At 42.3% G+C, this 16,247-nt stretch overlaps 1 protein-coding gene across 1 annotated transcript in view; it reads right to left on the minus strand.

The window, feature by feature from the left end:
• Sos (Son of sevenless) overlaps positions 1-15,774 on the minus strand; it is a 52,492-nt gene extending 36,718 nt beyond the window's left edge. The window contains exons 1-3 of the mRNA XM_067764270.1: positions 15,654-15,774; positions 15,165-15,549; positions 14,951-15,070 (exon numbers count right to left, since the gene is read on the minus strand). Of these exons, the coding sequence (XP_067620371.1) occupies positions 14,951-15,070; positions 15,165-15,284 (240 nt within the window). The 5' untranslated portion in view covers positions 15,285-15,549; positions 15,654-15,774. The remainder of the gene's footprint in view (positions 1-14,950; positions 15,071-15,164; positions 15,550-15,653) is intronic.
• Between the last annotated feature and the right edge of the window lie 473 nt (positions 15,775-16,247).

The following is a 16,247-nucleotide window of genomic DNA, read 5'->3' on the forward strand; positions in this document are numbered from 1 at the left end:
GAGGAAAGTTGCAATCAGCTTGGCTAATGCTTTCACCTTTAACGACTCCGCCATCAATCAGCTTTGTCAGCATAGTTTGAAATTAATAATCAACATAAACGATTTGACTTCGTTTTGATATGGCAGAAAACGAAACAAAATCATTTCGTTAATTATTGTAACGAAATGATATCGGTTCGTTGGTTAAGCATGCCTGCTTTAAGGTCACCCCTCCTAACTTAGGCCTGTTCCAATTTGGGACCTTGTACCTCTTTGTAAACAAGACCATATCCGTCTCCTCCGCATTGACTTTCAACCCGACATTAGATGCCCAATGAATATCCCGAAGCGCCCGATCCATCAAAGAACTAATTGTTGGAAGGCACTTTCCACTTATGACAATTGCAACGTCATCTGCGTAAGCTATAAGTTTTACGGGTCCCTCATCGAATCGCCTGAGCAGTTGGTTGATGACCAGCGTCCACAGCAGAGGTGATAACACCCCTCCATGCGGTGTGCCCCTGTCCACTAATTTCGTGGTCTCGTACAATCCCCATTGTGACGTAATCTTTCTGCAATTTAACATGCAGCCGATCCATCTTATTAAGGCAGGATGTACTTTTATGTAATTAAGACCATCCATAATCGCATTTGCAACATTATTGAAAGCCCCGCCAATGTCCAAGAAGACTCCTAGAGCATACTCCTTATATTCCAGGGATTTCTCTATGCTTATTACCACCCTATGCAATGCGGAGTCTACCGACGTGCCTTTGGTGTACGCATGCTGTGTTGTGGAGAGCAGCTTTTCATCCACGTTGGACTTTATGTACACATCTATCAGCCTCTCAAATGTTTTGAGCAGGAATGATGTTAAGCTAATGGGTCTATAGTCTTTGGGATACACGTGACCGATCTTCCCCGCCTTTGGTAGGAAAGCTACACGAGCAGTTCTCCAAGAGTGCAGTACATGATTCAGCCGTATGCATTCATCGAATATTATTTTAAGTCATTCCACGACCGCCATACTTGAAACTTGTAGCATGGCCGGGAATATACCGTCTGGGCCCGGCGATTTAAACTTAGAAAACGTTTTCACTGCCCATTCTATCTTGGTATCGGTCACCAAGCCCGGCACTACTAGCTCCGTGATCGAAGTGTTAGTGATGTCTGCTGGCTCTTCAACTCAATTCAATTCAATTTATTTAACACATTTGTACAAGTGAGACTATTGTCTCTTAAAGTACATCGATATTTGGATATGTGTACAATATAATAATGTGAGTATAACAATATTTATATTAATATAAAAGAAATAACAGAAATAGACAATGTAGATTCGAGAAAATAGCTAGAATAGTGTTTTTCGTATATCAAAAAATTCAGACAAAGCCAATTTAAAGCGCGATGCATTGGGCTCATTTTTAATAAAATTAGGTAAAGAGTTCCATACTTTGATAGTACTAACAAAGAACGTCCTTGATTATGAGAGATATTTATGGCGTGGTACGATGAGGTTACAGGTTCTGTCTAAACCGTCTCCCGATGGGAAATGTGTGTCGAGAAGCACCTCAAGGGATTCCTCACTATTACGTGACCATTCCCCGTTCTCTTTCTTTATTAGTCCCTGGACTATGTTTCCCTTTGCTAGGACTTTTTTCAACCGGGCTGTTTCGCTGGAGCTCTCTATGTCCGTACAGAGGCTTTTCCATGAGTTTCTCTTCGCCCTGGTAATTTCACGCCTGTAGATCCTTAGTAGATCCCTGTACTCGTCCCGACACGCTTCGCTTTCCGCGGTCTTTGCGAGCTTAAACATTTCTTTTACCTGTCTTCTTAGAAGACTCAGCTCATTTCTCCACCATTTGCTTTTCCTCTGAATCTTCTTAGAGGGCAAGCTTTGTTATACGCAGTCATAAGCGTCCTTGTTAGGAATTCATTCGACTACTCCAGATCCTCTACATTGGCAACCTCTTTGGGTTGTCCCAGTTTTGTTTCTACATGCTTCTGGAATTTAGTCCAGTTCGTTGACCTAGGGTTTCTAAAGGTTGCTCCATTCTCTACCCTCTTTAGGGGGATGCTGAAGCTGATATACGCATGGTCGGAGAAGGATGGTCTATCAAGAACCATCCAACCATACCTTGATATATCACGCTCGGAGCTCAATGTAATGTTCAGAACATTGCAGGATGTGTGGACCAATGTATGTAGGGACACTTTCCCTGTTGGCTATCTGCAAATAACAAAATAGAGATTCGACTCTCTCGGTCGTATCTGCTCCTCCCCACGCATTGTGGTGCGCATTTGCATCTGCGCCTATGACCAACCGCCCTCTGCGCCCTTCCTCCTGTACTAGCCTTTTGCACTCCATCGGTGGAACCTCCGCAACATGGGCCATGTAGCAGGACGCCAGGATAAATGCCTGCTTACTCTTTTGCTCAACGGCCACCGCTAAGAGGTCCTCAGTGGTGTAATTAGGCAGCATATATGAATGCAGCTGTTTCCTTACCATTACTACAGCTCGCACCCGTCCTTCGGTTTGTGCGTAGTAAACGCCAAACACGCGCACGCTAAGTCCAGAAACCTTTCCTCCCAATGAGAGCCACGGCTCCTGGATCAGCGCCACGTCAAACGAACCCTCCTCAAGGGTTAGGAGGAGTTAGCTCGACGCCACTTTACTGTGTTGGAGTTTTATCTGTAGGACTCGCAGCACCATTGGGCTGTCTTCGTCTTGACGTCGTGCTTCTCCCCTTGCCCTTTTGGTTTAGAGTATTCGAGGCCCCCTTCAGCCTCTCGTGACTGTTGTGCCGGGTGTTCCTCTGTGCCAGTCACAGCACCATTTGGCGGTTGGTCCTCTTCTAACACCTTCGTGGTGACGTCGGGGACCTCCACCTGTCTTTTTCCCTTAGGCTTTTGAGGTCCTTTTCTACTTCGCCCACCTCTAGCGTGTTAGGGTTTTTATCCTCGGGAATTCTTTTCCTGAGTCGCATGTAAATTTTGACAGTGCCAAAGGACATTTTGCCAGCTGCGTGTACAAAATATCCTCCGCCTGCTTGTTTATTTGGAAGATGTAGAACTGACCATCCTCGGTAGGCCGAGATACAGTAAGTACCTCCAAATCCTGTGTCGGTATGTTACGATTCTGATTCTGCAGAAGTCGCAGTGTATCCTCCGACTTCATCACGCATGGTATTCATACCTTAACCAGCGCCACAGCCAGTGACTGCTTTGCCACATCACTCATCTTCTCGGGAAAAGCCGGAGTCTTAGTGCTATCTCCCTTTGGCACCTCCGAAAATGCCGGAGTCTTAGCCTTAACTCCCTTTAGCACCTCCGAGAAAGCCGGGGTCTTAGCGTTATCTCCCTTTGGCTTATCTTCCGTAGTTGGAACTTCCCTCTGACTCGCAGCTTTCGAGGTACTTGCAACCTCGCTATTGGATCCCATCTGTCTTACAGCTTTGGGCCTACTTGTCTTGTCTATGCGACTTCTCTGCCTCGCGGCTCTAGGACTGGGTCCTTTCTGCCTCTTGAAACCAGGCTTGTCGCCTTCCGCCGAACGTTGCCTCTTCATTCTGCCATTCGACGCTTCCTCGTACCGGTTGCAGAACCGAGGGTTTCTCGCAGCAAACCATTTGAACTGCCTTCGACCTACTTCTACCGCTTCATTGGCCCATTCCAAGCGCTCGATCTCCACTTCTGTTGGGTCGACCACTGCTCCCAAGCGTTGTACAATTCTTAGTGCTGCACGGTACTGCGAGAGAGCTCTTTTACTTCCTCTGCTCCGTACCCTTCTCCACTGTTGTTGTTGTTGTAGCGATTAGGTTACTCCCCGAAGGCTTTGGGGATTGTTATCGATGTGATGGTCCTTTGTCGGATACAGATCCGATACGCTCCGGTAACACAGCACCATTAAGGTGCTGGCCCGACCATCTCGGGAACGATTTATATGGCCACATTAAACCTTCAGGCCATCCCTCCCTCCCCACCCCCAAGTTCCATGAGGAGCGTGGGGTCGCCAGAGCCTCGTCTGTTAGTGAAACGGGATTCGCCGCTCGAAGGTGAGGTTGACAATTGGGTTGGAGAAGCTATATATTGCGCTACACAACCCCTTGAATCCCTACCCTTCTCCACTCTTCTACTCCGTTTTCATTTGTGTGCTTCTCCAACAAGGAGTTCATTGAATCAGCACTACTCTCGCTCCCCGAGTCCGACGCATCGCTTAATTCGTATTTGTCGTCCTTGGATTGCGACTCAGTCCTCCTCTATACATCGTCTTATTACAATCAGATAATAAGTCGTTCATCTTGGTCGTACGACCACCTGCCCGACAAGGTGGGCTCAGCGGTACAGTATTATATACGGGGAAAGAACCGTCCGGCACAGCAGCGCCGCTTACTGTGGTGAGGCCATAAATACTTACCGAGGTGGCCCGGTATCGGGAAGACTCCGTTCTAATACAGCCGAATTTATCCCCTGGCTGCAAATCGTCCAATAGGCACGGTCCGCATAACACCCTGGATAAGGGGGTTGGCAGTTCTTGGTCCCCGACATCCCGCCGCGACTAAGCCCTCACACCAACGACAAGGTGCCTACCCTAGTGAGGGTAACAGAGAGTATAAAAGCAGCACAAGCTGAGGAAGAATGAATCAGTTTGACTTTAACACGCTATAATGTAGTACTGTCTAAGGAAGATGTTCTTAATGGGCTTATTCGGCTTAAGAAGTCGACGAGTACCGATATCGATGGTTTGTCTGCAATTTTGTTTAAACAATGTGATTCTCTAGTCTATCCACTGTTGTTAATTTTTAATAATTCGTTATCTGCAGGTACTTTTATTGATGCGTGGAAATTAGCGTTCATTACACCTATTTTGAAGAGCGGCAATAAAAATGATATTACTAATTATAAGCCTATTTCAAAGTTTTCCACCATTGCAAAGCTCTTTGAATGTATCATCCTAGATAAATTACGTTTATGTGTTAAGAATCTTGTGTGTTTAGAGTAGCATGGATTTTTTCCAGGACGTTCAACTGTGTCTAATTTGACTATTTTCTCGGATGACTGCTTCGCAGCTTTTCAGACAGGATATCAGTTTGACGCTGTGTATACTGACTTTTCCAAGGCATTTGATCGGATCTCCCATGTTATTTTGATAAAACAGTTAGCCTGTTTGGGCTTTCACTCAGTATTTTTGAGTTGGATTGAATCCTACTTATTTAATCGTCGTTGCATGGTTGTAGTTGATGGTGTTAGGTCACATCCATTCGGTGTTTCCTACGCTGTTCCACAAGGTAGTATCCTGGGTCCACTGTTTTTTCTCATGTTTATTAATGATATTCGCTCTTGCTTCTCTAAAGTAAAATTCTTGCTGTATGCAGATTGCCTTAAGATGTACTTCCCTATTCATAGCCTTCATGATGCGGTATTGTTGCAAGAAGCTTTGGATAAACTTAGTAACTAGTGTAATAATAATCGGTTATCACTTAACCTAAAAAAGTGCTTCCAGATAACTTTTTCAAAGCGTGCCAACTTGATTGATACCGTGTATCAAATATCAAAGTCCCCCTGTTGCGGGTTAGTGAAATTAAGGAATTGGGAGTAATATTTGGGGAGTAAATTTTCTTTTTCAAGTTGTTGTTGTTGTTGTTGTTGTAGCGATAAGGTTGCTCCCCGAAGGCTTTGGGGAGTGTTATCGATGTGATGGTCCTTTTCCGGATACAGATCCGGTACGCTCCGGTACCATAGCACCATTAAGGTGCTAGCCCGACCATCTCGGGAACGATTTATGTGGCCACATTAAACCTTCATGCCATTCCCTCCCTCCCCACACCCAAGTTCCATGAGGAGCTTGGGGTCGCCAGAGCCTCGTCTGTTAGTGAAACAGGATTCGCCGCGGATAGGTGAGGTTGAAAATTGGGTTTGGAGAAGCTATATATTGCGCTGGCAACCTGAAGGGTTGCGCTACACAGCCCCTTCAATCTGGTATTTTAGTCGCCTCTTACGACAGGCATACCTACCGCGGGTATATTCTGATCCCCTAACCCGCTGGGGTGACTTTTTCAAGTCATATTAATGTTTGCATTGCTAAGTCGTATGCCATGCTAGCTTTTGTCATAGCCTCATAGCTTGGATATCAGTGACCCGTATACGCTAAAGCTTTTATATTCGGCGTTTGTGCGATCCAAAATTGAGTACGCGTGTTTCATCTGGTCTCCGTATTATTCCTGCCATGCTCCAAGAATTGAACGATTCCCAAAAAGTATTCGTAAACTTTGCATTACGCAGTCTGCGCTTCTCGGATCCTATCCCGACTTATAAATCGTTGCTTATTGAATAATATATTATAATTAGCCTATAAGATTCCTTTTTAATTGGCTTAAATAAATAAATAAACGCGGTTACATTAGTTGTCAATTCCTACTTACAAAGTTCCCTCCCTCCCCACCCCCAAGTTCCATGAGGAGCTTGGCGCTTCCCAAGGCAGTCGGTTCTATGTACCGGAGCGACTCGGGATTTTTCCCGACCATGGACTGTCATTTCAGTGTGACCCCATTTAATTTGTTGCGTCCCTCCCACAAATTGTCATCCTCCCTGCAGCTCCTTGCAGCAGGACTGCTCCATATTCTCTTACTCCGGGAAGGCATCGAATCTAATCCGGGTCCGTCTCCTGACCCCGGTCCTGAGAAATGGTTTTGCTGTTCAGTGTGTCTCGTGTAGGGGGTGGTTGCATCGGACAGGTTGTTCTGGGCTTGATTCCAAAACCCGACGTCCACGTAACTTTCATAAATCTTTTGTGGCTCCTTGCTGTTCACGCCGAAGCGCCCCCCTGCTACCCTCCAGCAGCCCCACTGCTCAGCAAGCCACAACAAGTACCCGCTGCTGCTCGCGCCCCACGGCGCCAACAACTCAAACAGCTGCTACCACTCATAACTACTACCTTCGTAGTAGAGCCGGTAGCAATGCTGAGCATCAGCCCCTGCCCCGTCTTCCCCCCCCCCCCCCCTCTTTTCCGACAGCAATCGTGTAGGTCAGGGAAACAGACTCTTAGTCCCTACCTCCGTTTGCATCGTTTGCCAGAACAGAATATATATGTTTGCGACATCCGCCCAATGCAGCTCCTGCCTTGGGTGGTGCCACTTTCCTAGATGTTCTGGTCTCCGCGACGGCAACCCCCCGACGGGTTTCATCGCGCCATGTTGCCAGGTCGCAAACCCAAATCATCCGGGTACCCCTGGGACACCAGCTAACATAGGAGAGTCGTATCGTCCGATATCTCTCCTATCGCCAGTAGCAAAGACGCTTGAAGCCATTTTGCTCCCATATTTCCAAGCAAATTTGCAGCTAGCCTCTCATCAGCATGGCTTCAGAAACTCCATAGCACTACCACCGCGCTAAATGCCATTAGCACCCAGATAAATTGCGGTTTAAATCAATACCCCCACCATAGAACAGTAATCGTAGCGCTAGACCTATTAAAAAGCTTTTGATACGGTCAACCATGGCTCGTTACTGCAAGACCTGGAAGGGTCTACCCTTCCCACATGTCTTAAAAGGTGGACCGCAAATTATCTGGGTGGTCGGCAGGCATCGGTGCAATTTAGAAACGAAATATCAAAACCAACTAGAATTAAACAAGGGGTGCCACAGGGTGGTGTCCTATCCCCACTTTTGTTTAATTTCTACATATCTAAGCTACCTTCACCACCGGAAGGAGTCACAATCGTTTCCTACGCCGATGACTGCATAATAATGGCCACAGGCCCAGGCTCAAAGATCGATGAGCTATGCAATAAAATAAACGGGTACCTCCCTGATCTCTCCAGTTTTTCGCCTCGCGAAACCTGGCTTTATCACCGACTAAATCTTCCGCGACCTTATTTACAACATGGACGTCCCAAGTGTCGACCATTTTGAACATCCACGTCGATGGCACTACGCTACCGACTGTCATACACCCCAAAATCTTAGGTGTGACGTTTGATCCGGATCTACATTTTGGTGAGCACGCAGCCGAAATTGTTCCGAGAATTCAGAGCCGTAACAAAATCCTCAAATCCCTTGCTGGCAGTACCTGGGTAAAAGATAAAGAAACGCTCATGACTACATACAAAGCAATTAGCCAGCCGATTACGTGCTACGCGTCACCCATATGGTCGCCAAGCCTAAAAACTACCCACTGGAAGAAGCTACAGGCCTGCCACAATACTGCTCTCAGAATTGCCACGGGCTGTCTTCTTATGTCCCCAGAACACCATCTGCATAATGAGGCGAGAATACTCCCCATCAGCGAGAGAAATGAGATGCTGACCAAACAGTTCCTGTTGAATACCCAGAAACCTGAGCACCGCCTAGGGGCTTATGGAGTCATCTCCGTAAGCATTTTGAGGAAATACGGCACCTGAGAACCCAGACGTATGAAGCGAAAAAACACAAGCAGGTCCTTGGTGAACTCCAAAAACAGGCGTCGGACCTTTATGCCGGGAATTGCCCGGTGAATCCAGTTCTTAAAGAAAAGTATCCAAAACTCGCGAAAGAGGAACGCATACTCCCCAGGGAAACGCGTGTCACTCTTGCTCAACTTCGTTCTGGATACTGTAACAGGTTAAACTCTTACCTATCCAAAATCAACCCCGACATACAAAATGTATGCCCCGCTTGCAATGTGTCCCCACATGACACGAACCATCTCTTTAATTGTAATGTGGAACCAACGCCTCTAACACCCCTTTCCTTATGGTCCACCCCTGTTGAAACGGCAAGTTTCCTTGGACTCCCGTTAGAGGATATTGATGACAATGTGTGATCGGTCGCGGCTGTTAGGTGGGGCGAAGCATTGCTACAACAACAACAACAACATGAGGAGCTTGGGGTCGCCAGAGACTCAGCTGTTAGTGAAACAGGATTCGCCACGGATAGGCGAGGTTGACAACATTTTGATACATTTTTGTCATTTGCAAAGCAGCTCTGAATGTACAAAACCGTTTTAAATTTTTCGTAGAAAATATATAATTAAGTTGTTTTGTAGCCGAACACAATTTACCATTTGCAATTATGGTTCATTTAAATATGCTAATGAAAAATAGCATAACTGATTCTAAAATTGTGAACAAATTTTGCATCAATGGAACTAAAGCACAGAAAATAATAACTCAAAACACAGGGCCAGAAAATTATAAATCCATAATAGCATTTTGTCATTATTACTCTCTAATAATAGTTGAAACGACTGATATATGTATATCAAAAAATTTGGCAGTTTCGATTCGAATTTTTGATAAAAAGTGCATTGATAGACTTTTAGATTTGATACCTTTGACCGATAGTAGCACGTAGGGTATTTTTAATGGCATTATTAAATCTTTGAAAGACCATTCAATACCACTTGAAAAATTATTGGTTTCACTGCCGACAATTGCTCGTTTATGATGGGAGCAAAAAGCGGAGTGCAAGCAAGGCTGAAGCAAGTTGTTCCAAATCTGCATGTTACTGGATGTATTTGTCACATTTTAAATTAGCTTCAATGGCCGCTTGTGAGGTATTTCCCAACAAAATTGATAAATTTGTAAAAGACGTAAACTATCATATTTGTAACAGCCCCCTTAGGTGGGCAGACTTTCAGAGTTTTCAAGAACATTTCGGTACAAGGTGGCTTTCTAGACAAGCAGTCATAGATAGAATTCTTGAGGAATGGGATGCCCTCAAGTATTATTTTAATCTTGACGAATTTGGAAATAAAATCAGTAATCAAAATATTGTAACGAATTTACTTGCAAATCCTCTTATTTGCAACGCTTACTGATAACTTGCTTTACTCAAACTAACTCTACTATTGCCCGACAGATTGCGTGCTTAATCAAAACTGATTGCAGCGCCTCTACCGTGGTTGCCTTTTATAAATTTACATAAAATTGACTCGTTTATGTAGATACAAGTGACTGTCTACTTTATTGTTGTTGTGACTTTATTTACTTAGCATCAGGCTAGGGATGTGAGTATCACTTAGTGTCACTCATATTCGTCACAATGTTAATCTTATATCTGAAAATTTTCAAAGTCCTATTTATAAAGTATATTTTACATTTCTTTCTTATATTTTAAATGAAATAAATAATGTGAATATAATAGACATGCAGTCTGAAGATATTCGCATACATTTACTTATTACCAAATTAAAAATTTTATAAAAAAATCTTATTTAGACTCCAGTTCTATTTCTATATTAAATATTGATTCAGACGAAAATCACTTAACCCCAGATGAAGTTTACTGTGGTATTAATGTGGATATTATTCTATCAAACAACCTTTTCGAAAAAGATGACGTACACTTAAGTATTTAAGAGCTGTGCTAAACAATTTTATATACAATTTTGAAGTACTTTATTAAAGAAAATAAATTTGAATGATAAAACTTTGTTGTGGGCTGCAAAGCTTCCACCAGAAAGTATTTTAAGCGGTGAAACAAATTGTATTGAGCCTTTAGTTATGGACTTGTTTCCGAAATCTGTATTTGATAAAATAGAGAAAATTAATTCTGAATTTAGAGCTTTAGCAGAGCATGAGAGCCTTAAAAAGAAAGGATATTTTCTATACAAAATTTAATTAAAACTAAGTGTAGAAATATACTTCAAATAAACACAGTTTCGAACTTAATAAAAACTAAAGACTTGATGAAATCAGCTAACAGTTGTTGTCATAATACAGATACGAAAAAAAGCTTTTTGTCAACTGAGGTATTTAAAGAACTCAAAGAAGAAGAACTGTAAATGTAGTGATTGAAACATGAGTTATTAGTATATATATGGGCGACAATTTGTCAACTTTTATACCTGAATCTAAATCTTTTGTACCTAAAATGTTTTTATGAAAAGTTTTTGTATTGAATGCAGCTGTTATTTTTTTCAATATTAATTTTATGTTCCTTACTGGTACTCAATAAAGAAATGTTTTTATATATGTACATAATATATTCCGGACATAAATCAAATATCAAAAATCGTGACAACCCTAATGACAATAAGACAGCTTTAACTTTCTGCCCCAGCGGGTTAGGGGATCAGAATATACCCGCGGTAGGTATGCCTGTCGTAAGAGTCGACTAAAATACCAGATTCACGGGGCTGTGTAGTGCAACCCTTCAGGTTGCTAGCGCAATATATAGCTTCTCCGAACCCAGTTGTCAACCTCACCTATCCGCGGCGAATCCTGTTTCACTAACAGACGAGGCTCTGGCGACTACAAGCTCCTCATGGAACTTGGAGGTGGGGAGGGGGAATGGCCTGAAGGTTTAATGTGGCCACATAAATCGTTCCCGAGATGGTCGGGCTAGCACCTTTATGGTGCTGTGGTACCGGAGCGTACCGGATCTTTATCCGGCAAAGGACCATCACATCGATCACTCCCCAAAGCCTTCGGGGAGCAACCTTATCGCTACAACTGCAACAACAACAGCTTTAACTCAGCACTCAGAACCACTGGACACTCTCCCGACTTGGAAAATGTAACAATAATGCAGCATGAGAGAAACAGCAATAAACGCTATATACTTGAAATTTTACACATAATAAATACACCAAGTGACAAACGCATAAATTTCAAATCAGACAGACCATTGCGCCTACGCCTATAGAGAACTTATCAACAACAACAAAAAAGGCTTATAATAAGAGTGTGACTTCGTTTGCACAATTGTTCACCTGCTGCTGATGTGAGCGCCGCTTACGGTTGGAGAATTAATGTATTGTTGTTTGTATAAAAATTTGTTTACGATTACTGTATTTTATTGTTTATATTTTTTAATGTCTTCTTTTATCCTTGTTTGTTAAAATATAAAATATAAAGTTAGTCGACCAGGTGCAGTCATAAGTGTAAGTTGGCACTTGCGACAATTGTATAATTATGTATGTATGTACCAATGTCTCTATAAATGTTTTTCGTTTTTTCAGACCTGAAGATGACTTCAGATTGAAGTCGAAATATTGGCAAATCCAAACCATTCGACAAATAAATATACATTGTTTAAACACATTTTCTGTATTTTAATAAACATATGTATATATTGGCCTAGACCTCAAACATACTTTGAATATATTAACTAAAAGGCCGGAATACAAGAAATTAAATATGTACATAATTGTACGCTTCAATCGATAAATTTCTTTTATTATTTCTGCTGGAAAGGTATTTCTTTATAAATCATATTTCCCTGTTATACTACCTTTAATTTGTGTCAGAAAGTTTCCTGACTAAAAACATTTTTTGGATAAAGAAGGAGAATATCGCTCTAGTATGGTTCAAATTCACATCCGAAGAATTTTGGTACATTTTTGGATGATTTGGTACATTTTTTTCCCTCGTTTGGTACAAAATGAAAAAAATCCATTTATCATCCCTGCTCTGGGAGTGTTCGAGAGAGAAGTTCTTCGAATGATTTATGGACCTCTAAGCGTTGGCGATGGCGAGTACCGAAGAAGATTTAAATATTAGCTGTAAGAGCTGTACGCAGACATCAACATAGTCCAGCGAATTAATGCGCAGCGGCTACGCTGGCTGCGATTAAAAGATAACGCTCCGACTAAGTTGTTTTATCGGAACCCGACTATGGAAGCAGAGGAAAACGGTCCCCACTCCGCTTGAAGGACCAGGTGGAAAACGATTTAAACTCCCGTGGTGTGTCCAATTTGCGCCAGTTGGCAGAGCGAAGAAGCGATTGGAGCGCCTTGTTGGACGGCCATAACCGATTAAACGGTTAAGCGCCAATTAAGTAAGTAAATATGTTAGTCATTGATACTCTGCATATGCCCTCAAGGTTTTTGGTATACGTACTTTGTTGTGTGACTGTGCACCAAACAAGGACCCCATAGTAAAGTATGGGTTTCACAATTGCATTAAATACCCAATGAGAGAGTTTGGGTGATAGACACCACGTGCATCCTGACATCCTCTTGCATGCACACAGTGCCGCGAAGGCTTTCTTCGCTCTCTCTTCCCTACCGAGTTTTCAAGACAACACTATCTAGTATAACTCCTAGATACTTTTATTATGTTATTTTTTTTCTTGTAGGGTTACCCTTCCAAGCTTGGGCTTTGTCCAATTGGGGACCTTATATTTTCTTGTTAATAGTATTGGTTCGGTTTTCTCCGCGTTGGTGAACCCGACTCCAGATGCCCAGGCATGTACATTTCGAAGTGCCTCATCCACCAGAGAGCTGATAGTTGTTAGGCATATGCCATTTTGATCATGGTACTAATCAGCTCCCACTCTACGCATATCCACCTTTCAGTTGACATCTGGGAAGCTGCAGTCTAGTAGTACCACATTCGGGACTGCTTCGAAACTCCATTCATTCTTTTTTCGGTGAAAACCGGAGTCTCAGCGTTAGCTTCTTTCCTCTTCCTGTATTACAGCTTTTGAGGTACATGGCTTTTCAGTACTTATATTTCCCCTTTCGATCCGATTTACAGATCTTGAGGTTTGGGCCGTCATTCCGGCTGGTTTGTCTCCTGGTTCTGGGACTAGGGTGTTTGCCTTCCTCCTTCTACCTCTTAAAAGCAGGCTTGTCAGGTTCAGCCAATCGCTGCCTCTTGGCTCTCGGGGCTTCTTCCCTTTCGATGCGGTTGCAAAGTTGAGCATTGCTCGCAGCAAAGATTCCGTCAGTAAATTGTCTTCGACATTCTTCCATCGACTCACGGGCCCATGCCAAGCGATCTCTCTCATCGTTGGTTGGTCAGTCACTGGACCAAGCGCTGCTAGATATCTAAAGCTCCCTGTCTAGTTGTTCCCATTCTCACGATAGTTCTTTGTCCGGGCTAGTAGACCGCTCCGCCACCGTCATCCGAAAATAGCCTCTAGCTGCAAATCATTCAAAAGGCACGGTTCGCATAGCAGCCTGGCAGTTCTGGGTCACCGAAATCACGCCGCCCGGCCTAAAGCTCGACGCCATAGTTGAGCGCTATGGAGTTCGGCTGAGCTCTAACACCAACAACAAGGTGCCTGCCATTATCATTTATAATTCTCCCAAAAACCTTCGGGGAGTGTCTTTAAAGCTATCAGAAGTACAATAAGCATGAAAGAATTTGTGAAGCATTTATAACTGATGCGACTTGTTAATTTGCTAGATCAGTACGATGACCGTTTTGAAGGTGTTACAGATACCTGCCGCATTTCACAGTTAGCGTCTAAATTACTTTCCACCTTGCGCTGAATGCCGCGTTTGACTCTCAACCTAGCGCAAAGAAGGTACGGATCCTGCTCATAGAAATCCGAACAACTGTAGCAGAACTTCGAACTGTATCTTTCTGATTTGCTTGCTTGACTATCCGCTTACACATTATCATTTATATTCAACTTTTTTCACATCTCCAGGACAAATGAGGGTTTAAGCAACTTGAATTACTACAGTAACAACAACAAATAAAATTGTTGGGAGCGTTGACAGCCTACGACTTCTTCTTGTAGGTATAAAGACATTCTCCAAAGGTTGTGGGCGCGGTAGACAATTGGGTTCCGGGAATTGTGAAGCTATAAAGCTTTGTATTGGGATTATAAACCCCTTGAATACGGGCGTTCTGCCTTTGCTGTATAAACCAATAATGTTCAGGTACTGGCATCCTCAGTTAAGGCATTTCAGGTTAGTTTGAGTGTTATCTGTATATATAGCTGTTTAATGTTAATAGGGGCAAATCGCGATATGAGTATGTCGAAAGTCCCCCTTTCTTACGTTTTTTTGTCCTGCTATTATTGTTCTTTATAACAACACTTAAACCTACTCGATATGAATATGTTACAAAGAGCTCATTTGCTCATCTCTTATCACAGCAACTCCAAAAGCCTTCTATATGATCTAGGCGTTGCGGGTATTCACAGCATGATCAGTTATCTCGTTCAGTACTGCCCCGTATCCCAATAACATAAGCAATAACGCAATGTAAAAAATAGAAAACTTGCCAATTTGTTTCTTTTTTACTAATATTACCTGGACAGTGTGCGGTAGGGGTTTAGCGCAAAGCATCGCTAAAATGCGTAAGCAAAGTGTTTCCACAAACAAAAGCGCATCTTCTTTGGCCGATAAACGTGGGTGTACTTGCTCCAGCACCTTTGCAACATTAAACAAAAATAATTTAATTGTATTATTTCTAATAAACATATGTATGAAAGTATTTGCATTAAATAAGTATAAATAGACATACCTTTTTCAAGGACGGTATAAATAATCCTTTCCAGCGCCCTGCGTTATTGCTTTTTGTAAAATCATAGCCATCATCATCGCAGCTGCTTATACAGGAGGTATGATGCTGCGATGAGAACATTTCGCCGTTCTAATCGTATAGCGCTAATGTCAACCTCCACGACCTACACTGTTTGGGTTCACTTTGCTGCTGCAAACACACCTCCGTCACAATAATTAATGGAGACCATGGATGGGTATCTCAAACAAGAGGAGGTATTTTATTGCACACATAGGCGTTTTTTTATACCAAATTTTCTATTATTTTTTCAATTTTAGATAATAAATCTTAATGGTATGTATTTTGTAAGTAGATACATATAAGCACTGCAACAAGAATTTTTTTCCTGTATGTATGTGGAAAACAAAATTTACTATTCTGCATTAGAATTGCTCACGATTATTTATACTATGCAATTACATATTTCACTTTCTTTATAAACTTGCACACTTTGATTTGAGTTTTTTTTGCTAAACCACACTTTAATAGACCAAAAAAATATTAAAGAACGCGTATATTAATTTCTGCAAAATGTAGTAAATACAGGTTGAAAAAATTAACCAAAAAATCGATTTGATTTTCACACACACAGGGTTGCATGGCGCTGGAATGATAAAAACACTTACGAGGTATAACCATCTCTTTTCTGGGAGTAGATTCAATAACAGAGAGTTTTAAGATATACACTTTTTCTTCGTATAATTTATAGAAAGAAAAATGTAAATTTCAAAATTCATATTTACTGAATCTAGTCTATGGGGCTCAACTATGTATATGGTTGGCTCATCTCATCAGCTGATCACTGGACTAACGATTGTCAAAAGGAGGCAAAAGCCAGTAATGCCAGATGCGGTTATACCTTGTAGGTGTTTTTATCATGGTTTCTGGGATTAAGGGCTAATTAAACTTACTTAACCCTAACGCCATAGTCGTAACCATACCCATATCCATAACCATCTCCAATTTGATCGATTAATGGTGCCTTAACCTAAAAATCGTGAAAATTTCATAAAAATGGAGAAAACGCAAAAAATTACAAAAATA

This window comes from Eurosta solidaginis, chromosome 2 (genome assembly GCF_040869045.1).
Source record: "Eurosta solidaginis isolate ZX-2024a chromosome 2, ASM4086904v1, whole genome shotgun sequence".
Classification (NCBI taxonomy): domain Eukaryota; kingdom Metazoa; phylum Arthropoda; class Insecta; order Diptera; family Tephritidae; genus Eurosta; species Eurosta solidaginis.